This window comes from Oryctolagus cuniculus, chromosome 12, assembly GCF_051225735.1.
Source record: "Oryctolagus cuniculus isolate XC-2025 breed Fujian yellow rabbit chromosome 12, ASM5122573v1, whole genome shotgun sequence".
NCBI lineage: Eukaryota > Metazoa > Chordata > Mammalia > Lagomorpha > Leporidae > Oryctolagus > Oryctolagus cuniculus.
The window spans coordinates 117,537,481-117,562,530 of NC_142878.1; the positions used below are offsets into that span (position 1 = coordinate 117,537,481).

At 40.7% G+C, this 25,050-nt stretch overlaps 1 protein-coding gene and 1 pseudogene across 6 annotated transcripts in view; one reads left to right on the top strand and one right to left on the bottom strand.

Annotated features, from left to right (window-relative positions):
* Positions 1–1,288: 1,288 nt before the first annotated feature.
* On the top strand, positions 1,289–19,884 carry LOC149123268 (NIF3-like protein 1; annotated as a pseudogene). Its single transcript, XR_016217714.1, has 2 exons — positions 1,289–10,144; positions 10,285–19,884. The product of XR_016217714.1 is annotated as an NIF3-like protein 1 (transcript).
* LOC149123269 (uncharacterized) overlaps positions 14,666–25,050 on the bottom strand; it is a 63,392-nt gene continuing 53,007 nt past the window's right edge. For all 5 annotated transcript variants that reach the window (XM_089309588.1, XM_089309590.1, XM_089309589.1 and 2 more), the window contains one exon: positions 14,666–24,133. In XM_089309588.1, the coding sequence (XP_089165714.1) occupies positions 22,125–24,133 (2,009 nt within the window). In that variant the 3' untranslated portion in view covers positions 14,666–22,124. The remainder of the gene's footprint in view (positions 24,134–25,050) is intronic.

Genomic DNA, 25,050 nt, shown 5'->3' on the forward strand with positions numbered 1-25,050 from the left:
AAGACTCGGTTTAGAATTTAAAATGTCAGAGAGTCAAACTGCTTTAGTTAAAAATTAGTATGTTTAACCAAGACTGTGGGCTAGATCTGATCAGTTAGGTAATCCTCAAACATTAAAACAGGAAAATAACCTAAACAGCTTCGCATTGCAGTTTTTCCAATCAATACTCATACTGGCAATAGAAAAACATGAAACCTTCAAGACACATGAAAACTCTCATTAGATAAGTTAGCTACAGTAGCACAGAAAAGAGTTGATCATCAGCATATGAGCCCATTGTTTAAGTTTCCATTAACTGTAAAGAGAAAAACCCATCAGTTTGGAAAGGGTTAATGGATTAAGGTTCTTGTTCCCTTAGGTAAGGCCAGCACTAGCCAAAGGCACTTCCTCTGCCCCCCTCCTAGTGAGGAGCGGTATTGAATTGGAAATGGGGAGAAAAAAAGCAGCCCTGGGCAGCACTCTCCCAGGAAATATCTGGCTAGGCCTGCATGGGTGCGGCAGGCCACATTGGCTGGAATAGAGCACAGAGAAAGGCTATGGTCCCTCTTTTACAGGGAAGACTGCACACACCGGGGCCTAGCAGGACTGGCTGTGGGGTTGGGTAGGTGCGCCGTTTCACCAAGAGTGCTGGGAACCTCCTATAGCGCCTAGTCTAATTAAAACAGCCACCAAGTTGAGATCTTCAACCAGAGCCAGATCCAATCAGAGCTACTGCAACCACTCAATTAAAACAGATAGTTAATAGTGTACAAAAGCATACCACAACTCTCTCCATTCATCTTCTCTTCCAGTTATGATCATAAGGACATCTATATATTTCCAAGATCCAATAAAATTAATTTTTCTCCAGTAAAGTGATTACTTATTCTTCAGCTTATTTTCAGTCTTCTCTTATTTTTAATTCAACTTTCTGCAAACTTTTTGAAGTATGCTTCTTATGTTGGTTGCTAAATAATCTCATGGGCCTGGCACTGTGGCTTAGTGGGTAAAGCCACTGCCTGCAGTGCTGGAATCCCCTATAGATGCTGGTTCAAGTCCTGCCTGTTTCACTTCCCACTCAGCTTTCTGCTATGGCCTGGGAAGGCAGTGGAAGATGGCCCTAGTCCTTGAGACCCTGCAATCACATGGGAGGCCCAGGAGAAGCTCTGGATCCTGGCTTCAGATTGTCTCAGCTCTGGCTGTTCATAGCCATTTGGGCAGTGAACAAGTGGATAGACAATCTCTCTCACTCGCTCTCTCTCTCTCTCTCTCCCTCCCTCCCTCTCCCTCTCCCTCTCTTTCTGCCTCTCTGTAAATCTGCCTTTCAAATAAAAAAAATTTTTTTAAATCCTTCCCTATTCTCATTAGAGAACAGACATGAACTAAATTAAAAAAAATGGGGCTGGTACTGTGGCACAACTGGTAAGACTATTGCTGGCAGAGCTGGCATCCATATGGGCACCGGTTCAAGTCCCAGCTGCTCCACTTCCAATTCAGCTCTCTCTATGGCCTAGGAAAGCAGTAGAAGATGGCCCAAGTCCTTGAGCTCCTGCACCTGCTTGGGAAACCTGGAAGAAGCTCCTGGCTCCTGGCTTCAAATCAGTGCAGCTCCAGCTGTTGCAGCCAGATGGGGAGTGAACCAGCAGGTAGAAGACCCCTCTCTCTCTGCTGCTGCTCCTTCTTTCTCTCTGTAACTCTGACTTTCAAATAAATAAATCTTTAAAAATTTTTTAAAATAAAAACTTAATAGTCTCATGCCTTTCTAATGTTCTGTGCATTTTCCTTCTCTTTTTTTTAAATTAACATGATATCCTCCAGAAGCTAGTGTTCTGTTTTGCTTTAAAGATTTATTTATTTAATAGGCAGTATTACAGAGAGAGGGGAAGAGACAAGGAGAGAGAGAGAGAGGGAAAAATAGAGAGAGACAGAGGGAGAGAGAGAGAGAGAGAATATTCCATCCATTGGTTCACTCACCAATGGCTGCTATGTCCAGGGCTGGGTCAAGCTGAAGCCAGAAGTCAGGATCTTCATCCAATTCTCCACATGAGTACACACTCTCAAGTACTTAGGGCATCTTTTGTTGCTTTTCCAGGCATGTTAATAAGGAGTTATCAGAAGTAAAGCAAGCCAGGACTAGAATCAGTGCCCAAATAGGATGCCAGCACTCCAGGCAGCAGTTTAACCTGCTAAGCCACACGCTGGCTCTCCATTTTCCTTCTCTCTTTCCTAAAGATGAGAAAATATGTATTGATCTATTTTTAGTCTTAGTCTATTTTGTGTTGTTACAAAACCAGTGTACAATGTGTATGTATAAAGAAAAAGTGTATCTTACAGTCCATATGAGAAGTCCATGATCAAGAGGCCCCATCAGGAGAGGGCCATATTCCTGGTAACTTAACTTGGCAGAAGTCATTACATGGTGAGAGAGAGTGTAAGAGATAAAACTTATCACCTCAAGGCCCTTTCAAAATTGCTGTCAATCTATTCCTGAGGGTTGAAACTATTGTCTTGGGGACTTTTTTTTTTTTTTAAGATTTTGTTTATTTGAGAGGTAGAGCTACAGACAGAGGGAGAGACAGAGGGAAGGGTCTTCCATTTGATGGTTCACTCCTCAAATGGTGACAATGGCTGGAGCTTGCCCAATCTGAACCTAGGAGCTAGGAGTTTCCTCCAGGTCTCTCACATTAATGTAGGGGTCAAAGCACTTGGGTCATTCTCCACTGCTTTCACAAGTGGCAGAGAGCTGGATTGGAAGAGGATCAGCCAGGACGTGAACTGGTAACCATATGGGATGCTGGCACCACAGGCAGAGGCTCAGCCCACAGTGCCACAGCACCAGTCCCAGATATTAGGTTTTCAATGCATCATCTGGGATGATACATGTTAAAGTCAGACCTTTTTTAAAATTATATTACATTTTTATTACTATTCCAATTTATTAGGCCTACAAGTAGAACTTTTTATTGTAGTTATTCTATTTTACAGCTATTGAAATTAAATGTCAGTTTTTATTTTTTTTTAATTTAAGGTAAACAGATTTCATGTATTTCATATATACAGATTTAGGAACATAGTGATACTTCCCACCCTATCCTCTCTCCCACCCACACATCCCCTCTCATCCTTTCTCTCTAATTCCCTGTCTGATTTTTTCCTTAAAGATCCATTCATTTTTTTTTTATTTGAAAGGCAAAGTTACAAAGACAAAGGAAGGAAGAGACAGAGAGAGATCTTTCTTCCACTGGTTTACTCCCCACATGGCTGCGATGGATGGAGATGGGCTGGTCCAAAGCCAGGAGCCAGGAGCTTCTTCCAACTTTCCCATGTGGTTGCAGGGGCCCAAGCCCCTGAGTGATCTGATATTTTCCGGACACATTAGCAGGGAGCTGGATTGGAAGTGGAGCCTCTGGGACTGAAATTGGGCACAGTTCTCCATACTACACCACAGTGCCAGTCCTACTTCTCTTACTTTCTACACTGATCTACTTTCAGTGGACTCCAGCCCTACTTCTCTTACTTTCTACACTGATCTACTTTCAGTGGACTTTTTACTCTTAAGATTCACCCTATACTAAGTAAAGAGTACAGCACTGTTGTTCAGCAGTAGAGACAAGGGCTGTAAACAATCATAAACTCTCAGAATGCCAATTTCACTCCTATACATTCCATTTTTTGCTGCTCTATTAGTTACCACAGATCAAGGAGAACATAAGGTGTTTGTCTTTTTGGGATTGGCTTATTTCACTAAATTTAATGGTTTTCAATTGGATTCATTTTTGTTGCAAAACAAAGGATTTTGTTATATTTTATAGCTGAGTAGTTATTTATTTTTTATATATATATATATATATATACACACAATGTTTTTATCCAGTCATCAGTTGATAAAAGTCTAGGTGGAATCCATATCTTAGCTATTGTTAATTGAGCTACAATGAACATGAGGATACAGATAGCTCTTTCATATGCCTATTTCTTTTTTTTTAATATTTAATTAATTTATTTGAAATACAGAGTTACAGAGAGAGGTAGGGATAGAGAGAGAGGTATTCCATCCACTGGTTCACTCCCCAGATGACCGCAATGGCCAGAGCTGCACTGATCTGAAGCCAGGAGCCAGGTGCTTCTGCCAGGTCTCCCATGTGGTGCAGGGGCCCAAGGACTTGGGCCATCTTCCACTGCTATCCCAGGCCATAGCAGAGAGCTGGATTGGAAGAGGAGCAGGCAAGACTAGAACTGGTGCTCATATGGGATGCCGGCACTTCAGGCCAGGGCATTAACCTACTGCACCACAGTGCTGGCCCCTCATGTGCCTATTTCATTTCACTTAGATTAATTCCCAGGATTGAGATTGCTGAGTCATATGCTATATCTACTTTCAAGTTTCTGAGGTGTCTCCATACATCTACCACAACAGCTGTGCTAGTTTATTTTCCCACCAATAGTGGATTAAGATGCCTTTTCCCCACATCCTGGCCAGCATGTGTTGATTGTTGATTTCTGTTTGAGAGCCACTCTGACAGGGGTGAGGTCAAACCTCATTGTGATTGTGATTTGTACTTCCCTGGTGACTAGTGATATTGAGCATTTTTCACTTGCCTGTGGTTTTTAAAATTTTCTCTTTTGATAAGAGCCTGTAGAGCAGCTCACATTGGTTGCCCAGAGAACCAGCTATATCCTGTGCCTTCTTATGCAGTCACAGGGTTTCCACAGTCTGAGCACACAGGGCTCCCATTGTCAATGGGTGCAGAGGATTTGATCCACCTTGCTAGACTGTCTCATTCACAGAGAGGCAGAGACATTCCAAGAGCCTTGACAGTTTGAGCATTGGAGCCTGTGACATGTTGAGAGATTGGGGGGACCTCAGTAATATGTGAGTGCACAGACTCTAGTCAATTTGCCAGCCAGACTCAAAGTCAGTGGGAAACATGGAGTTTTCCTTCTGTTAGAATCTAGATCACACACATGCACAATAGCCACCAACCAAATGCTTCCTTCTCCCCATCAGTTGCAAGTTGCATGCATTCAAGCTGCTGCCACTGGTACTGGTAGTAGATGGCATCTTGTCTCAGCCAGGTACTGGGCACGTGCACAAGAGCTTCTGCATCTTCTGTTTCTGTCCAAAATGGTGCCCACCTTCTCTCAACTGGTTATTGGGCACCATTGTTTAGTGAATGTAGTGAGAGAAACATGTCCCCCCTAGTTTTTTACTGGGTCAGTGGGTACACTTTCCCCTCAGAGCTCCAGGCCAGGCTCATGTCAACATCTCCCTCTGTCTACATCACCAGTGGTATGGGTTGCTGCAGTCTGATCTCACCTCACTCTTGGCTGCTGGTGCTTTCTCCTCCTCTTGGCTGCTGGCATCATGTTGTGTCTGTGTTCATGTTGCATGTCTGCATCTTCCACACTGATCCGTGGTGTTTCTCTCCTGTAGAATTTCCACCGCAGTTTTCTCTAACTCTTCCCCAATAATGTACTTCCAACATTTTTTGAAACTAGTTACCACTAGTATATGCCCTTCCCTATTCCACCTTCTTTGAATCCTCCAACATGCATGCTTTTTATGGAGTTTTAGCTACATAAAATCTGGAGATACTCTATTGAAAAATGCTAACATGGCATCCCCAGGGTATCCCTGTATTAAGAGGAACATAGTTAATATCATTGAATTATTTTCCATTGTTCAGTTGTTAGTGACACATGATCTTTCTTTGCAATTCTGTAATTAATTTGGGTAATAATTCTTAAAATTATATTATCTTTACTTGTTGCTGTTGATTTCTCAACAATGTTGCAGTGGATTCATTTCTGAGAGGAGCAGCATGGTGGGGGCAAGAGGTGCGGAGTCACCACATAGACCCCAGGAGTCAGGTGAAAGCAGGCTTGAGGCGAGCAGCCCGCAAACTCGTTTATTACAGTTGGAATAACATCTTATATAGCCAAGACCAGCCAATCTGGTCAAGGGGTAACCTATGCCCCAACCAATCACAGCCTGTTGCCAGGCAGGCTCCATTGCCAAGTGGGTTTCAAAGCCATTCCTGAGTAACTGACACTCGCTTGCCAGTGGCCACCTTGGCATGGCCTTCTCATTCCACCACATTTACTAACTTACATTTTTTACAAAATCAGTAGCAAATGAATGTCTTCATGAAACTAAGTTGTGTTTAATCTTTGCTAATTAATAAATTGTGTATGCCCTTTCAAGAATTCTTTCCAGCCTGTAATCATGGGTAAAACACTATTCTTGCATAGGGAGGTTTATTGTTTTTGTTCTTCCAGCTTATATATCTGTTATTCTGTATACATTTCTATCATAATCTAGTTTTGCACAGTGAAATGTAGGTACAATCCTGACCAGTTCTCTCACTACTGTCGCTCCCCCTCTTCGCGGAGGAACGACACTAGACCCTGCGCTGTTCTTTTGTCTGCTCAGCCCTTCCCGAGTTTGCTGCTGGTTCTTCCCGGGTGGGCTGCCATCCTTCCACCTCCGTGGAAGGGCGGCTCCCCCTGCCACTTTCCCCACTTCCGTGGGGGAGCGGCACACCACCGGCCGGCTCTCTCGGGGGCTGCTCAGATGTTTCTCAGGTGTTCCTGGTGCATGTTGTCTCTCTCCTCCTTTATAGTCCTCTTCCACCAATCCCAACTCTGCTACCCACATGCAGAGCACACTTCTCTCCTCCAATCAGGAGCAGCTCCTGCAGCTTGTCAAGTTGGTGAGAGGCAGCTGTGTAGAAGCTGTTTCCTCCTCTCCCAGCGCCATATTGTGGGAGAGCAGATGCATAGAATAAGTCTTAATTCCAGTAACTTAGTCTAGTCCGAGTTGCTCCCCACAACTACCACCTTCTTTCACTTTCTCTTCCAGATATAGTTCTATTGACTTCTACATGTCTACATGTTTCTAAGACCAGAGAAATTAATATATCTCAGTAACTTGCTACTTCATCATTTCTCAGCTCATTTTACATTGTGCTTTAGGACCTTTATGAAAATTTGTTACTTAAAATGGAACGGCAAACACAACATTCATCATTAGAGAATGCACATGAACAAGATAAAGTTGGCATGGTTATAAGAAAATAGAGCCATGTAAGCTGAGAGCAAATTAATATCTTGTCTTTCTCCCACCCATGTACTAACCAGGCCTGACCCAACTTAGTTTCCAAGATCAGATGAGATTGGGGGTGGGAGGTTCAGGGTTGTATGGCTTTAGATAGTCTCTTGTCTTTCTGATGCTATAGCAAAAAGATATATTTGTTACATTTCAATTTAAAAATTAAGAGGAAATTTGCTAAATACCTATGAGATGTATTCTGAAACAGAACCTTTATGAGTCATAAAGATGATGTTGTGCATAGTGTTTTAGTTCAAGGCTGGAAATAAACATTCAATATGCTGCAGAGCCAAGAATTACCTAGTGTTAAAATATAAACAGGGGCCAGCACCATGTCTTAATTGGTTAATCCTCCACCTGCGGTGCCAGTATCCCATGTGGGCACTGGAACCCATATGGGTTCTAGTCCTGGTTTCTCTTCTTCCAGTCCGGCTTTCTGCTGTGGCCCAGGAAGGCAGTGGAGGATGGCCCAAGTGCTTGGGCCCCTGCACCTGCATGGGAGACCAGGAGGAAGCACGTGGCTCCTGGCTTCAGATCAGCACAGTGCCATCTGTAGCTGCCATTTGGGGGCTGAAACAACAGAAGGAAGACCTCTCTCTCTTTCCCTCACTGTCTAACTCTACCTGTCAAATTAAAAAAAAGCATAAACAGGTTATTTAGCTTATTTTGGAATTGCTAAAACAGTATGATCTTTGATAGCCTTTTGGAGCCTGTACTTATATATAGATAAGACCAGGAGTATGTGGAGGACAAAATCTATTGTGTGGCCTTAAATAATTGTCCATGCATTTTTCTCAGTCTATTAATGTAGGTTGCACAGACACTTTTTAATGTTATATTTTCAGGCAAATCATTCTACTATACAGTTGAATTTTAACCTACTGAAATTAGTCTTAATTGAAACCCTGAAACACTTACCAGTAACATAAATTATAGTCAGAGCCAAAGGCTATTCTCTAATCATTGCATTAATTGAATCTTTTGTCATGTCTAAAAAATAGTTTTATCTTCAAGAGAAAGGGAGCTAGGAAGAATGAGACATATAGGTAGAGAGAACACTTTTTTGCATTAATTCATTCCTCAACACCCACAGCAGCCAGACCTGGGCCAAGACGGAATACAAGAGCCAGAAATGTAGTCCCAGTCTCTCAGAGGTAATGATAGAAGCCTAATTAATTGATTCTGGAAGTCACATCCAGGCACTCTAAAGTAGAACTAGGGTATCTTAATAGGCATCATAGGCCGGTGCTGTGGCTCACTAGGCTAATCCTCAGCCTGCGGTGCCAGTACTGTGGGTTCTAGTCCTGGTTGGTGTGCTGGTTCTGTCCCGGTTGCTCTTCTTCCAGTCCAGCTCTCTGCTGTGGCCCAGGAAGGCAGTGGAGGATGCCCAAGTGCTTGGGCCCCTGCACCTGCATGGGAGACCAGGAGGAAGCACCTGGCTCCTGGCTTCAGATTGGTGCAGCACAATGGCAGTAGTGGCCATTTGGGGGTGAACCAATGGGAGGAAGACCTTTCTCTCTGTGTCTCTCTCACTGTCTAACTGTCTGTCAAAAAAAAAATTGGCATCATAACCACTACACTAAATGCATAACGCCCATTTAAATGTTTTTCTTTGGCATATTTGAAAGTACTATATATGATTTCCCCCTGGTAATTCCTCTCTGTTTCTATCAGAACTCCACTGATGGTTTCTTGTATTTTCCTCCTGAAACCATCTGCATTCTCCTTAACATTACCCATCTAGGTATTCCCCCATTGATCCCAATCTCTGATTCTGCTTGACTGATTTTGCCATCTGTAATCAGACACTTCTCTTTCCAGTCTGAACGTCTTCCATGACCTTTAGACTATAGTTCCTTCTCCATCTTGAATGCTTCTTTGTAGCTGTTCAAATAATACCTCACACTTGATGAATCTCAAATGAAACCTGCAGCTTTCATTCTTTTTTATTTGTATATGGTATTAGTACAAGCCAGCCATGACTTAAATCAACATAATGGGATTTTTGTTGGACTCCTCATTTTCTATCAGGTCTAATTTCAGATCTTTCTTTGTCTTTAAATTTGTAATCTCATTTTTTCATTGCTTGATTTTATTTTTACACTAGGTGGACAGAAAGCAATCCTCCTTAATAAAGTTGACAATTAGCTTCACTCAGAACATTTTAGCAATGCACGTTAAAAAAATTCATCTTACAAATTGTTCTGCAATCCAAATATACAACAACTTGAAAAGCGATGTTTAGAAAACAAAATCCAATGTAAAAAGACAGATTAAAGGCTATGGAGATGTACCTGGACTCAAATTGAGTTTTGCCCAAAAATTGCTGTATGTTGTCATCTTGCTTACGCCTGGTCCCCATGACAGTCTGGTTTGTCCTTTCTCTGAACTTCAATTCTTCCCGTTCCTTCATGGATCTGAAGACTCTCGTTTCCTCCTTGAAGGACTTTGCATCACTGTCTTCTGCTGAGAGTTGGGACAATGTTGGATTGCTGGTGGAACAAGCCCACCACAAACTATAAATACACTCTTCCTGACCAATGACTTGACTGAGCAGGTGATGGGGGAGGCTCTGCATAAGAAGGCAGATCTCATCTTTTCCTACCTTCCACCTATTTTCCTACACATAAAGTGTATTACCTGGACATCCTGAAAGGGGCGCCTGGTGTTCCGGGCTTTGGAGAACAGAGTTGGCATCTACTCTCTTCACACAGCCTATGATGCTGCACCCCAGGGATTGAAAAAGTGGTTTTCCAAAGGACTTGGAGCCTGCACATCCAGGCATATATATCCTTCCAAAGCTCATGGCTTTCCTATAGAGGGAACCACTGAGTACAATTCAACATTAACCATACCCAAGATATGGACAAAGTTGTGTCTGCAGTGAGAGAAGTTGAAGGTGTTCCTGTCACTTCTTTTTCTGCTAGGATTGGTGAGGAGACAAATAAGGATCTGCCTGAATTGTACTGAGAAGCCTTTGATGCAGGTGGTGGCTCAGCTCTCTCAAAACAGATAACTTTACCAGAGATCTGAAATTCTGTCACTGCAGAGAAGCCCTTGCTCTACATACTGGAATGGGTTGATCATGCACCCTGGATGAATCTGTTGCCTTGGCAACCATGATTGAGCGAATCAAAAGACACCTCAAACTAACTCATATTCAATTAGCTCTTGGGGTAGGAGGGACCTTAGCATCATGAGTCAAAGCTGTGGCCCTGTGTGCTGGTTCTGGGAGCAGCGTCCTGCAGGGTGTGGAAGCAGACCTGTACCTCAGGGGTGGGATGTCCCATCATGATGGTCTGGATGCTACTTCCCAAGGAATAAATGCCATCCTCTGTGAACACAGTAACACTGAATGAGGCTTTCTTTCTGACCTTTGTGATATTCTGGGTACCTGCTTGGAGAATTAGATTAATATTATCTTGTCAGAGACAGACAGGGCTCTTCTTTGTGTGGTATAAGGCATACAGAAACATCAAGATGATACAACCTACAGATTGCATCTCCACTCATGTGGATATGCAACATGAGTCAGTGGAGCTGATATATCTTTCTGGAAGAGTATCTTAAGATGGATGAGGATGCTTCAAAAAGTTCATGGAAATGTTTATTTTGAGAAAACTACATAGATTAAAAAAATTTCACAAAATACACAACTTTTAGCTCCATTTTCTGCAAACCTTTCTTAACTGCCCTTATATTATCTTTTCTAGTTTATCTGGTTCAACAAATGTTATAGTTCATAAGGAAATAACTGAACTACCATAATGAAGAGCAAATACTAAGAAAGATCAACTAAAGATTCTTGGGAAGTAACCAAGTAATTCTCTCCTTAGTTTAGTTATAGTTGGGATATGTTAACCTAGATATCTCTGCCATTGGTTAGTTTTAAAATGTCCTTTAAAAACTTGGAATTGAACACCTATTTTGGGGCAGTAGCCAGTTTGGGATGATATGGTCTGTCCCTGTGTCCATGTTCTGTAGGTCCACCTAAATTCCAGTGTTTCACCTCAGTTTCAGAATCAGCATGAGATGTATTAGGAGGAAGTTGTTTTTAATATGATTGCTATTCAGATTACTATGTCTTTATTGCTTTTTATTTTATAAAAATAAACCAAATTATAACATTAGTCCAAGCCCTAATCCTTACCCTGGCCCTAGCCCTAGCCTTAGTCCTTACCCTAACCCTAAACCTAATCCTACATCTAAACCCATTCTGAAGCCTAATACTACGTCTATCGCTAGACAAAGCATTAACCCTAAATTTGGCCCTCATCTTAACCATAACCTTACCTTAACTCTATACTTAGCCAAAATCCTAATTGTATCCCAACATGGTGCTTTACCCCAATCTAAACTCTAACACTAGCACTAATCCTTTCCCTAACTTTAGCCTTAATAACACAAGCATTAGCCTTAATCCTAATCTGAGCCCCAACTCTAACCCTAACAGTAATACCAAAATTTAAACCTAACTCTGCCTTAACCCTAACACTAACCCTGGCCTAAAACCTATCCATAGTCCTAACTTTAACTATCACACTAGCTCTAACCATAGTCCTAACTCTGGCTCTAACTCTAAAATTTACCATAGAACTAAATCTAACCTTAATCTTAAACTAATTTTAAATCTCACCCCAACACTAATCCTATCTTTCTGCTTAGGCCTAACCCTAAAACAAACTAGCATTCAGTGTGAACTTGACCATAGACCTGATGCTAACTTCAATGCTATATCTAACACCAGCCTTAAACTAACCATCATGCTAACACAAAGACTAAGCCTCATCCTAGTGATGATGACCCTAACTTCAACTATAACTGTATATTATATATAACCACAGCTCTCTCTATATATTATAGATATATAACCATATTTATAACAATAAATATTTATAACCATATATAAAAAATATATTATATATTATATTATATATATAAAATGTATATAAAACCACAGCTCTAACTTTATCCCTAGCCCTACTCCTAAATTTATCCCTAATCCTAGCTCTATCTCTAGGCCTAACAATAGCCTTAACCCTATCTATAACTCTAATCACAAATCGAATCCTAAATATAACCCTAGTCCTGGACCTAATCCTTATTCTCACCCAAAAGCTAAACATAACTCTTTGTGTAGCCCTAACCCTAAGCCTAGCCCTAACCATAACCCTAACCATGGCTTTTAATCTAACCCTAGACCTAAGCCTAAACTTAACAGAACCCTAATCCTACAACTAGCCCCAACTCTTGCCATAAGCCTAATACTAACACCACCAACACTAAACATAAACCTAGCTCTAAATCTTACCCTAACCCCAACCCTAACAATAGCCTTAATAATAGCACTCAATCTAAACCTTAACACCAATCCTAGCTCTCATCCTAGTCCTAATACTAACCCTAACACTCACTCATCCTATACCTAGCCCTACACTTAACTTCTAACCCTAAATGGCAGAATTTACATTCACATGAGCTGTCAGGGTTTATATACACTTGAGTAACTGAAATGGTCAGAGAAACAGAAAGTGAGCCCAAGCCCATTTGTGTTTGAATGGTGCCATCATTAGTCACCAATTCTGAAAACACCACATTTTCAAGCAAATTGTTGTTAAACTTCTAGGTGTCACTGTGGTGATACATATGGGAAGGCTTGTGGCTTAGGATGAGAAAAAACTGCAACTTGGCAAAAAAATTTCAGAAAGCCTCAGTCAGTTATTGAAGTCTAATAGAGGCTTTATGAGTAACTGCCACGGATTGGTCCTCCAGTCCTAGTGTAAACTTTGTAACAGGAGGAAAACAGACAAAATGCTGAAAATGTATCATTTGAAACATATTAAGTGGAAAAATCCAATATAGAAGGCAGATCAAATGAATTTTATTGTCTACAAATAAAAAAATGAGCTGAATGCCAACAGTGGCTGTGCTCTATGATGAAAGATAATATCTGAGTAGTACTTGTGAAAATAAACTGCACCCTCTCAGGGAGGCCTGGAAAAGTGATGCTCACAGTCAAGCATGTAGATGTAATGGCTACAACACTCCACAGAAAAAGAAAACCTTGGATTTGATCCCAAGTCCAGCTCTAGACAACTCTTCAAACCACAAAAGAGAAAACGCATTTTGCATTTTTCCCCATCAGAGTAGCAGCAAAATATGCAGTCATGGGAGCAGGGAGGAAGGGGAGGACTGAGAAACAGTGTGCAAACCTAAATCGGTTTGTGATTTAATGGTGCTGTGACTTTGCACGTGTTCTCAAAACTGCCCATTTTAAAACAACTTTATCTTTGTATCTTCTTGTGGTGCATTGGCTTTGGGAAGTGGGTTGGCATGGGGACACAGGAAGTCACCTGGACCATTGGTCACCTTGTGGGCTGCCTTAGATGCTGGAACTGAAGGCACCAAGATCAGCAATGGGGTCCAGCTCTGAGATTAGACCCGAGGACTCTGGGGCTGGCCAAGGTATCTCAGCTTCCCAGCAGGTCCTGGAGGCTGGGGGTGCCTCATCTTGCCAGGCTCTGCCAGATTTCCCCAGGTGCCAAAGTCTATGCTGCAGGACAGGGTGCTGATGCCTCCCTGACCCCACTCCTGGCCTGCTCCCACCACTTGCCTCATAGCAAGCAGTGCTGGTTCCTTGAATGGATTCGCTATTGTGTACATGGCAGCTTAATTTTCTGACTTTGTGTTGACTCTGAAACCAGATGCTATGGAATTATAGAGATTTACTGTATTTACCCAGAGTAACTGAAATGCTGTTTGTAAAAATTCACCTGAGTATTTATTTTAAATACATAATTCAAGGTTTAGATGGTTTCATTTTTAGATGCTTAATTTTGGTAGCAAGCACAATATTTTTACAAAAATATTTGTAGGAATTTCTTTCCACCATAAATTCATATAATATAAAATGTGTGTTGTGACTGATGTTATCATTTGTTTGCTGCTGATACTGTAAGTTCATGGAAACTGAGGAACTCAGTAGCAAAACCTGCCCAATTCAGTAAGAGGTGGAGCTCACTTGTGCTTTTCATTCCTTTTCAACAGATGTCTCCCAGATTAGTTTCCATTACAGGAAAGATTCCTTTTTTGCAACATTTTATGTTTTCAGGTAGGAATTGGGAATGCTGCTTTCATTTTATAACCACAATGCTCTTCACAAGTGCCAGTAATGGGAGGAATGAATAATAGCTGAGATCCCTTGCCATGCCAGCTCAGCAAAGTAGAATAAACAGGAAATCAGATGTCATTAAGGAATTTTTTTCCCAAATGTACAAGGTTATATATATATATATATGTAATATATTTTATCATATTTATACGATTTTATGTTATTAAATATTCATTATATTAATATGTAATATTTATTTTATTATATACATATATAATAAAAGAACAAGCACTTGCTAAAAACAAATACAGTGCCAATCTTAAATGATTTGGAGTGCTAGTTTGTTGTGTTTTGTATCTCAGCATATTGATTATATTCTTTTGTATGCATCAAATATTACATAAGAATGTAAAATGGTCTTTATAAAAGAGAAGTAAATATAAGAAAAGTAAATATTACTAATATGCAGCAGTACATATTTATTATTTGCAAATGGTTCAAAGCTTACAAGGCCCATTATTAATAGGATAACAACACATGTGAACTATGAGTTAGCAACATAGAGTGTAAAGGAAGTTACATATTTATATTAAAATACACAAGCAAATGCATACCAGTCTCTCTCAAGTGCTCAGCATACACTGCTTCAGAAGCAGGAGGCATGAAGCTGTAGCAGTTTGAATATACACAACATACTGAAATCTCTCAAGCATAAAAACTGTGCCTAATTTGCCATAATAGTTTCTTTCTTCAAGTTTTGGATCTGAACTCAAGCAAAGAAAATAATGAACACCAATGATTTTCATATTATGAAAATTTAACAGCCAGGGCCGTGGCTCACTAGGCTAATCCCTTACAATTGTTTTGAATAATTTAAGAATGGGGATCAGTTCTTCCTTCAAAGTTTGGTAAAATTCTGTTGCTTCTGGGCTGGCTCTGGGGCATAGAATGTCAAGCTTCCACCTGTAGTTTCTGCATCCCATATGGGTGCTGGTTCAAGCCTCAGGTGCTCCATTTCCAATCCACCTTTGTTCTAATGCACCTTGGGTCCCTGCACCCATGTGAGAGACCCAGAAGGAGTTCTGTGCTCTTGAATTTGACCTGGCCCAGCCCTGATCATTGCAGCAATTTGGGGAGAGAACCAGCAGACTGTAAAACTCTTTCTCTGTCTCTCTTCCTCTCCCCCCCTACCAGTATCTCTGTCTTGTAAATAAATAAATAAATAAATATTTTAGAAATGAATTCTGTCTCTTCTATAAATGATGTTTGGAAAGTTGGATTTCCACTGCTGTAGTTCAAAATCAAGCCTATATCTTACTCCCTATACAAGAATCAACTCACAATGGATCAAGGATCTAAACCTAATACCTGAAACCATCACATTACTGATGAACAACATAGGGGAAAGGCTATTGGCCTAAGCAATGAATTTTTGAATAAGATAGCAGAAGCAAGAGTAATAAAAAAAATACCAATAGACTAATGTGGTTACATCAATCTAAGAAATTGTTTCACAAAAAAAGAAAATAATTAACAAAGTGAAGAGGTAATGAAAACAATGAGAGAAAATATTTGAAAACTATGCATCCAATAAAGGATTAATATCAAGAATATATAAGGAGTTCCAGAAACTCAATAACAACAAAATAATCCAGTTAAAAATGTGCAAGGGCAGGAACAAGCATTTTTCAAAGGATGAAATAAAAAGGGCCAACATGGGGCCAGCACTGTGGCATAGCAGGTAAAGCCACCGCCTGCAATACCAGTATTCCATATGGGTGCTGGTTCAAGTCCCAGCTGCTCCACTTCTGATCTGGCTCTCTGCTATGGCCCAGGAAAGCAGTAGAAGATGGCCCAAGTCCTTGGGCCCCTGCACCCACGTGGGAGACCCAGAAGCTCCTGGCTCCTGGCTCCGGACTGGCTCAGCTCTGGCCATTGCAGCCATTTGGGGAGTGAACCATTGGGTAGAAGCCCCCCCCCCCGTGTGTAACTCTGACTTTGAAATAAATAAATGCATCTTTAAAAAAAAGGCCAACAGACAGATGAAAAAACTCCAGGATGACTGCCATCAGGGAAATGCAAATACAAATTACAGTGTGGTGTCACCTTACCCCAGCTAGAATGCTATCATTCAAAAATCAAAAATGGAAAATGCTGGTCATATCACTCATAAATATTCTGAAATAAGCATTAAAACTATCACTCACCTAGTTTTCCTATTGCTTTTCTAGTGTATCCATAATAGCCTGTTTCTTTTGATTTTTTCTCATCTCCTTTTTAAACAGAAGTGCTGTAGAGCTCAATCTTTGATATTCTTTCTAATGACTTTTACATCCTTGTTTGCACTAATGGTTTCCAAATTTGTATCTCCAGCCCAGGAACCCCTCCTTAATTTCAGATTGGTATATCACACTGCCTACTTGAGATTTCTCTTTGATTATCCATTGTGTATTTAAATCCCAAAAGGTCCAAAATATTACTAATGTTATTCTTTCTCATACCTGTCATTTAGGTAGTCTTCCCTACTTGAGTTAATGGCAGCTTCTGCAGTTGCTGTGCTGAGATCCACAGTGCAATTATTTACTTATTTATTTTTTTGCCAGGCAGAGTAGACAGTGAGAGAGACAGTTATTGAAAGTGAGAGAGAGAGAGACAAAGATAAAGGTCTTCCTTCCATTAGTTCACCCCCCCAAATGGCCTATGGCTGGTGCGCTGCACTGATCTGAAGCCAGGAGCCAGGTGCTTCCTCCTGGTCTCCCATGCAGATGCAGGGCCCAAGCACTTGGGCCATCCTCCACTGCACTCCCTGGACATAGCAGAGAGCTGGACTGGAAGAGGAGCAACCAGGACAGAATCCAGTGCCCCAACTGGGACTAGAATCTGGGGTGCCAGTGCTGCAGGTGGAGGATTAGCCTAGTGAGCCACAGCACTGGCCCACAGTGCAATTCTTGATTAATCTCTTTCACAACTCCTCTCTTGTCTGTAAACAAATCCTATCAAGCGTACCTCAAAAATGTGTCCAGAGGCGCAAAATATCTACCTTTAGTTCACCAACAGATGCAGTCTATATTAGTAGGCTAATTGCTTTTCTCCATTGTTTTTAAATGAAATACTCAGTTAATTGATTTTAATGCAGGGGTCTGCTACAAATGAATGATGAAAATTGTTTATGTGATCAGGATAAAAAAAGTAAACTAAATCCTTCATTTTCTTTTGCAAAAATGTTAGCAGTGATAACTTTTTCTGGAAATAAAAACAGGATTGTATCTTCCCTGGGTCATAGCAAGAAAATATTTCACTATATCAATGACCTTGAATGATTTACAGGTGGCTGATAATTGAATTTGTTAAGGAACCATTTCAATAGATGGTTGCTATAGAATTGAGTGATATGGATAAGTTCAGAGAACTTAAAACATTTTTACTAAGAAAAGCAATAGAAAAGTTGGTGATAATTGAGGAATGTGGAATTCTAAGAAGTTTTCTTTTAAAAATTAATCAATTACAATATGTTTTTACAGTGCTTTAAGTGATCTGGTAGAGAAGGCTGTGTTTATTCTATATACCTTTGTTTGCATGTGGAGGCAGTAGAAATCTTGAAACATATTTTATAAATTTACTGTGACAAAATATACGTATGTTAGCAAAATTGATACTTTAAAATGTGAATATGGTGGGAGGTGGCAAGATGGCGGAATAGGAAGGGAGCACACTGATAGTCTGGGGAGAGACAGTTTAATAAAAGTGGAGATACTGCAGGTTCAAGGAAGAGTAGGGGAAGAAACAGCAGAAGAAACTTTTCCGGAATGCATGATTCACAGTGGACCTGTGTGGAGAGCATGGGAGCCCACAGTTCGGGACACCAGCAGCAGACTCAACACACCAGTGCTGGAACGTGAGGTGAGCCGAACCTCAATAGCCTGAGACACCGGCAGGCAAGCGGAAAAAGGAGACTAGAGGGAATGAACCCCCAGGGGGAAAAGTTCACCAGGCTAACTAGAAGAGAGAGAGAGAGAAAAGAAGTGACTGGTACGGACACGGGTTTCTCTCTCTCTGCTCACCTCTCAAAGGTGAGCAAGACAAAGAGCAGGCGCCATCTTGGACATACGTCATAAGCAGAGTGACCTCAGATCTGCACCGGCCCTGAGCCTAGCAGAAAAACCTGACTCTGGGTGGGGGGAATTAACAGGAGATTAGGACCTAGTAAATTTGTGGTACTACTGAACTGAGACTGTGAAAAAAGAGATGGTGGGGGAGAGAACTCAAAGAATTCATGTGAGTACTCTCCAGAGACGCTACAATTCCGTAACTTTGGCAACCCAATGGGAGACTGAAGGAGACTTTGAGCCCACTCTGAGGGCAGAACAGATTCCCTGTGTGGTCCTTGGGAAAGAGCTTCCAATCTCTGGCTCCTGTGGGTATATCATTTGCCTGCTAACTACCTCTGTAATTAATACACAGTCTTAAGTGTTGAAATTTAACTGAAATGTGATCACTGTTAAATATAAGAGTGGGAATAAGAGAGGGAAGAGATGTATAATTTGGGACAGGCTCAAGCTGACTTGCCCCAAATGGTAGAGTTAAAAACATACCAGGGGATTCCAATTCAATGCCATCAAGGTGGCATGTACCAATGCCATCTCACTAGTCCAAGTGATCAATTTCAGTTCACAATTGATCATAATGAAAGGACTAAGAGTCAAAGGGAGCATATAAATAAGTCTAGTACCTGCTAACACTAACCGATGGAATAAATAAAGGAGAGAGTGATCCAACATGGGAAGTGAGATACTCAGCAGACTCATAGAATGGCAGATGTCCTAAATAGCACTCTGGCCTCAGAATCAGCCCTAAAGGCATTCAGATCTGGCTGAAAAGCCCATGAGAGTATTTCAGGCATGGAAAGCCAAGACACTCTGGCAAAAGATCTCTGCGAGTGAGATCCCAGTGGAAAGAACAGGTCTTCAAAGAAGGAGGTGCCTTTCTCTGAAGGGAGGAGAGAACCTCCACTTTGACTATGACCTTGTCTAAACAAGATAAGAATCAGAGAACTCAGAGGGCTTCCATAGCCTTGGAAACTCAGGGCCGGAGCATAGGGAGACTACTGATGCCATAGACAGGAGTGTCAATTGGTAAAGTCAACAACAGGAGTCACTGTGCACTTACTCCTCATGTAGGATCTCTGTCCTTGATGTGCTGTGTATTGAGATTTAATGCTATAACGAGTACTCAAACAATATATTTCACTTTGTGTTTCTATGGGGGTGCAAACTGTTGAAATCTTTACTTAATACATACTAAACTGATCCTCTGGGAAAAAAAAAAAAAGAAAGAAAGAAATTATCAACTCCCAATTTGACTCTCACTGGGATTAAACATGACAATAGGTCTGATCTGATTTCATCATCATTTAAAAAAAATCATCTATTATTTCTCACTTTATGTTTCTGTGTGAGATCAAACTGTTGAAATCCTTACTTAATGTATACTAAGCTGATCTTCTGTATATTAAGATAATCGAAAATGAATCTTGATGTGAATGGAAGGGGAGAGGGAGTGGGAAAGGGGAGGGTAGTGGGTGGGAGGGACGGTATGTGGGGGAAGCCATTGTAATCCATAAATCGTACTTTGGAAATTTATATTCATCAAATAAAAGTAAAAAAAAATAAAAAAATAAAAAAAAGAATTCACACTTTTTTGTGTGCTGTCAGTGATCACCCAAGGCTCTTGACATGAGCTGTCTAGGCTATGGAAGCCTTCTGAATCCACAAGCTCCATCAATATTTAGAGAAGGCTGTAAGCAAAGTGAAAGTTCTCCCTTTGAAGAGAGTACATCCTTCTTTGATGACCACTTCTTTCCACAGGACTCTCACCCAGGGAGACTCTCCATGTAGGCACACCTTTTTGCATAAGTGTCCTAACTTTCCATGCCTGAAATGCTCTTGTGGGCTTTTTAGCCAGACCAGAATGCCTTTAGGGAGGACTCTGAGGTCATTGAGTGTTACTTAGAGCAATTGCCATTCTATGAGTCTGCTGTATGGACTGCTTCCCATGTTGAAGCATTTACTTCTCTTTAATTCTGTTAATTCTATCGATATGATCACTTTAACAATTGGTGCCTTCTATATGACCAACTTAAAACTTAATGCAATCAAATACAGTCACTTTTAACCTTAATCATATATATATATATATATATATATATATATATATATGTTAAAACTTAAGATGTCACTTTCACCATCTAGCCCAAGGGGATGAGAGACATTTCTGGAGAATCTGAACTTATACTGAGGACTACACAGATCCTTTGTGTGGTTCTTTGGACAGAGCAGACAAATATTATACCCACTGGGGCTAGTACTCAGGCACTGGTCTCCATTGAGGAGAAGAGCCCAACTGAGCAGAAGATGCTTCCCTTCTGATCAAAAAAAGGAGAAATAAGACATGCCAAAATTGGGTGTGTCACCTGAGGCACACCCTTAACCCTGGAGACTGAACAGAGCTCTCTGGCCACATCCACTACTAGCCTCCAGAGATTCAGAGAAAGCAGAAAGTCCACTTATCTACAGTCATAGTACAAAGATAAAATCTGCCACAGTGGAAAAAAAATAAAAAAGAAGAAATCTTGCTGGTCTGGACAAGTGGTGGCAAATTCTTTCAATTTCTGTTTGTTATGAAAGGTCTTTATTTCACCTTCATTCACAAATGAGAGCTTTGCAGCGTATAATAATCTGGGATGACAGCTTTATTCTCTTCAGACTTGGACTAGATTTTGCCATTTTCTCTTAGTCTGCAGGGTTTCTGATGAGAAGTCTGCTGTGAGTCTAATTGGAGATCCTCTGAGAGTAATCTGATGTTTCTCTCTTACGCGTTTTAGAATCTTGTCTTTTTGTTTCACTGTGGCAGTTTGATTACAATGTGTCATGGCAAGGATGTTTTCTGACCATGTCTATTCAAAGTTCTGTGTGCTTCCTGTACTTGGATGTCTCTTTCTTTTTCCAAACCCAGGAAGTTTTCTGCTAGTATTTCACTAAAAATGCCTTCTAATCCTTTCTCTCTCACCATGCCTGCAGGAACTCCTAGAACCAGAATGTTGGTCTTATTTTTTTTTTATATAGTATCCTGTAGATTCCCAACAATCTTTTTTAGATTTCTAATCTCCTGGTCTTGTGTTTGGTTTGACTGTATACTTTCCTGTATAACATATGATTCCCATATAACATATGATTTATAAAGGCTTTTCCACACTCATTAGATTCATAAGGTTTCTGCCCTGTGTGAATTGTTTTGATATGAGGTATAACTTATAGAAAAAGGCTTTTCCACAGTCATTACATTTATAAGGTTATTTCCCTGTGTGAATCCTCTGATGCATTTGGAGTTGGAACTTAAAATCAAGTTTTTCTGCAGTCATTACACTCATGAAGTTTCAACACTGTGTGTATTCTCTGGTGCATTATGAGGTTTGACTTTTGTCCAAAGGCTTTTCCAGTCATTACATTCATAAGGTTTCTGCCCTGTGTGAATTCTCTGATGCATGATGAAGGTTGACTTATGGCTAAATGCTTTTCACAGTTATTACGATCATGAGTTTTCTACCCTGTGTGAATTCTCTGCTGTGATATGAGGTTTGTCTTTTGTCCAAAGGCTTTTCCAAAATCATTGCATTCATGAGGCTTCTTCCCTGTGGGAATTCTCTGATGTTTCCAAAGGATTGACTTTTATCCAGAGGCTTTCCCTTGGTCATTACATTCATGGGGTTTCTCCCCTGTGTGAATTCTCCAGTGTGATATGAGGTGTGATTTCCATACAAAGGCTTTTCCGCAGTCATTACATTCATGAGGTTTCTGCCCTATGTGATTTCGCTGATGTATCATGAGGCCTAACTTATGGCCAAAGGCTTTTCCACAATCATTACATTTATGAGGTTTCTCCCCTGTGTGAATTCTCTGGTGTACGATGAGCTGTGACTTTCGTCCAAAGGCTTTTCCAGTTATTACATTCATGAGGTTTCTCCCCTGTGTGAATTCGCTGGTGTACGATGAGGTTTGACTTTCGTCCAAAGGCTTTTCCACAGTCATTACATTTATGAGGTTTCTGCCCTGTGTGAATTTGCTGATGTTTCCTGAGGTCTGACTTTCGTCCAAAGGCTTTTCCACAGTCATTACATTTATGAGGTTTCTCCCCTGTGTGAATTTGCTGATGTTTCCTGAGATCTGACTTTCGTCCAAAGGCTTTTCCACAGTCATTACATTTATGAGGTTTCTCCCCTGTGTGAATTCTCTGGTGCACTATGAGGCTTGACTTTTGTCCAAAGGCTTTTCCACAGTCATTACATTCATGAGGTTTCTCCCCTGTGTGAATTCGCTGGTGTATTTTGAGGTCTGACTTTTGTCCAAAGGCTTTTCCACAGTCATTACATTTATGAGGTTTCTCCCCTGTGTGAATCCGTTGGTGCACAATGAGGTGTGACTTTTGTCCAAAGGCTTTTCCACAGTCATTACATTCATGAGGTTTCTGCCCTGTGTGAATTCGCTGGTGTATTTTGAGGCATAACTTTCGTCCAAAGGCTTTTCCACAGTCATTACATTTATGAGGTTTCTCCCCTGTGTGATTTTGCTGGTGCACGATGAGGTCTGACTTTTGTCCAAAGGCTTTTCCACAGTCATTACATTTATAAGGTTTCTCCCCTGTGTGAATTCGCTGGTGTAGGATGAGGACTGACTTTTGTCCAAAGGCTTTTCCACAGTCATTACATTTATAAGGTTTCTCCCCTGTGTGAATTCGCTGGTGTATGATGAGGTCTGCCTTTCGTCCAAAGGCTTTTCCACAGTCATTACATTCATGAGGTTTCTCCCCTGTGTGAATTCGCTGGTGTATTTTGAGGCATGACTTTCGTCCAAAGGCTTTTCCACAGTCATTACATTTATGAGGTTTCTCCCCTGTGTGAATCTGTTGGTGCACAATGAGGTGTGACTTTCGTCCAAAGGCTTTTCCACAGTCATTACATTCATGAGGTTTCTCCCCTGTGTGCATTCTCTGGTGTTTGATGAGGTCTGACTTCCATAGAAAGCCTTTTCCACAATGAAGGCATTTATAAAGTTTCTCTCCTGTGTGAATTCGCTGATGGTTTATGAGGCTTGACTTTCGTCCAAAGGCTTTTCCACAATCACTACATTCATGAGGTTTCTCCCCTGTGTGAATTTGTTGGCGTTTCCTGAGGACTGACTTTTGTCCAAAGGCTTTTTCACAGTCATTACATTCAGAAGGTGAATTAAAACTGAGTGATTTTCCACAAGGTTTACATGTGTAAAGTTTTTCCCTTGTATTTAGTCTCTGGTTTATTGTAAGATGTGACTGGTGAATGACAGGTTCAACATACATAATGTACTTATAAAATTTCTTTCTTGTGTGAGTTTGTTGATGCATACTGAGGCTAGAATTTCCATAGATAGCCTTTTCTATTTGAGTTGCTTTTCCAAAAGTGACAGTTGATTTATTACAGTTTTCTGCCATATGAACCCTCTCAGATTTACAGAACATCTTTCTTGTGAAGACTTTTGCTTGTCCAGTGGGTCCAAATGGCTGCTTCATGATGTGAATCTTGTCATGCTGACCAAGAGGCTCACAGAACTGGAGAGGTTTTCCAGGTATCTTAGTGTTATCAAATTTCTCTTCACCCTGTAGTTGATCAGGCCCACTGGGGGGATACACAGTGTGACATTTATTGCATTCCTCAGGCTTCAATCCTGAATAGATTCCCTTTTGAATAATCAGTGTTGGAATATGGCTTGAATTTAAACTAAGTGTTTTTCTTAATTCAACTCTCTTGAGAGCTGATGTCTTCTTATTTTTCATAAAATCCTGATTCAGATTGTTGTCCTGACTTTCCTGGTTGATCCTAATCAGGTCATCCCTTTTCATGCCCACTGAAATGAGAAAAAAGCAATCATGTCACTGAATCACATGTAACTGTTTCTCCTGGCATACTCATGTAAAGGCAATGAAGTTACTTGTTATCCAAGTGGCATAAGATTTTCACAAAATCAGTATGAAGTACTTATTTGTGACCATTATATGGTTTTTCTCCTTAATACATTAATATACCATGAGGTTTCCCAATGTTCAAACATGATCCTTTTTACTATGGGAATTTGTCAAGGATGGTAGAATGACATTTGTGCTATGATGTGTGGGATGCCTGCATCTCAAAACAGTGTCAGTTTGAGCCCTGGCTACTCTGCTTTCAGTACAGCTCTCTGCCTATGTAAACTGGAAGGAAGCAGATAATGGTTCATGTGCCTGGGAACCTGTGAGAAACCAGGGAAGACTAGAGGGATTCTAGAGTTTTGGCTTCAGACTAGTTAGACCTAAGTGTTGCAGGCATCTGGGAAGTGAGCTAATAGAGGACCTCTTTCTCTCTCTTCTCTCACTATCACTCTGCCTTTCACAAAGATGAAATATCTATAAAATATTTTAAAGAATGGAAAAGTATTTAATAAAAATATTCACCCACTACCTAGCAACCATTTTTTTCCCTGTCCTTTTTCTCCAGTTTATTTTTATAAAAATTGTGTGCTTTTTGCTTCTCTGATATCTCCACCATAAACATGAAAAAGTTTTACTGATCATTTACTTGCAGGTGGAGAAGAGTGAAATGTGCCTGTACTTTAAGCAGGACAACATTTAAGGAGTAGGATTTGAATCTATGAGTGTCTCATGCTCAGTCTTCCTAGGTAAACATCATTTGTGGGATTTTTCAAATGAAAAACTACTTTGTCTCTACTCTATGACAGCTTCCCTAAATTCCTAAGGACACCCAACACCTTCAGCTTCTCAGAAGTAC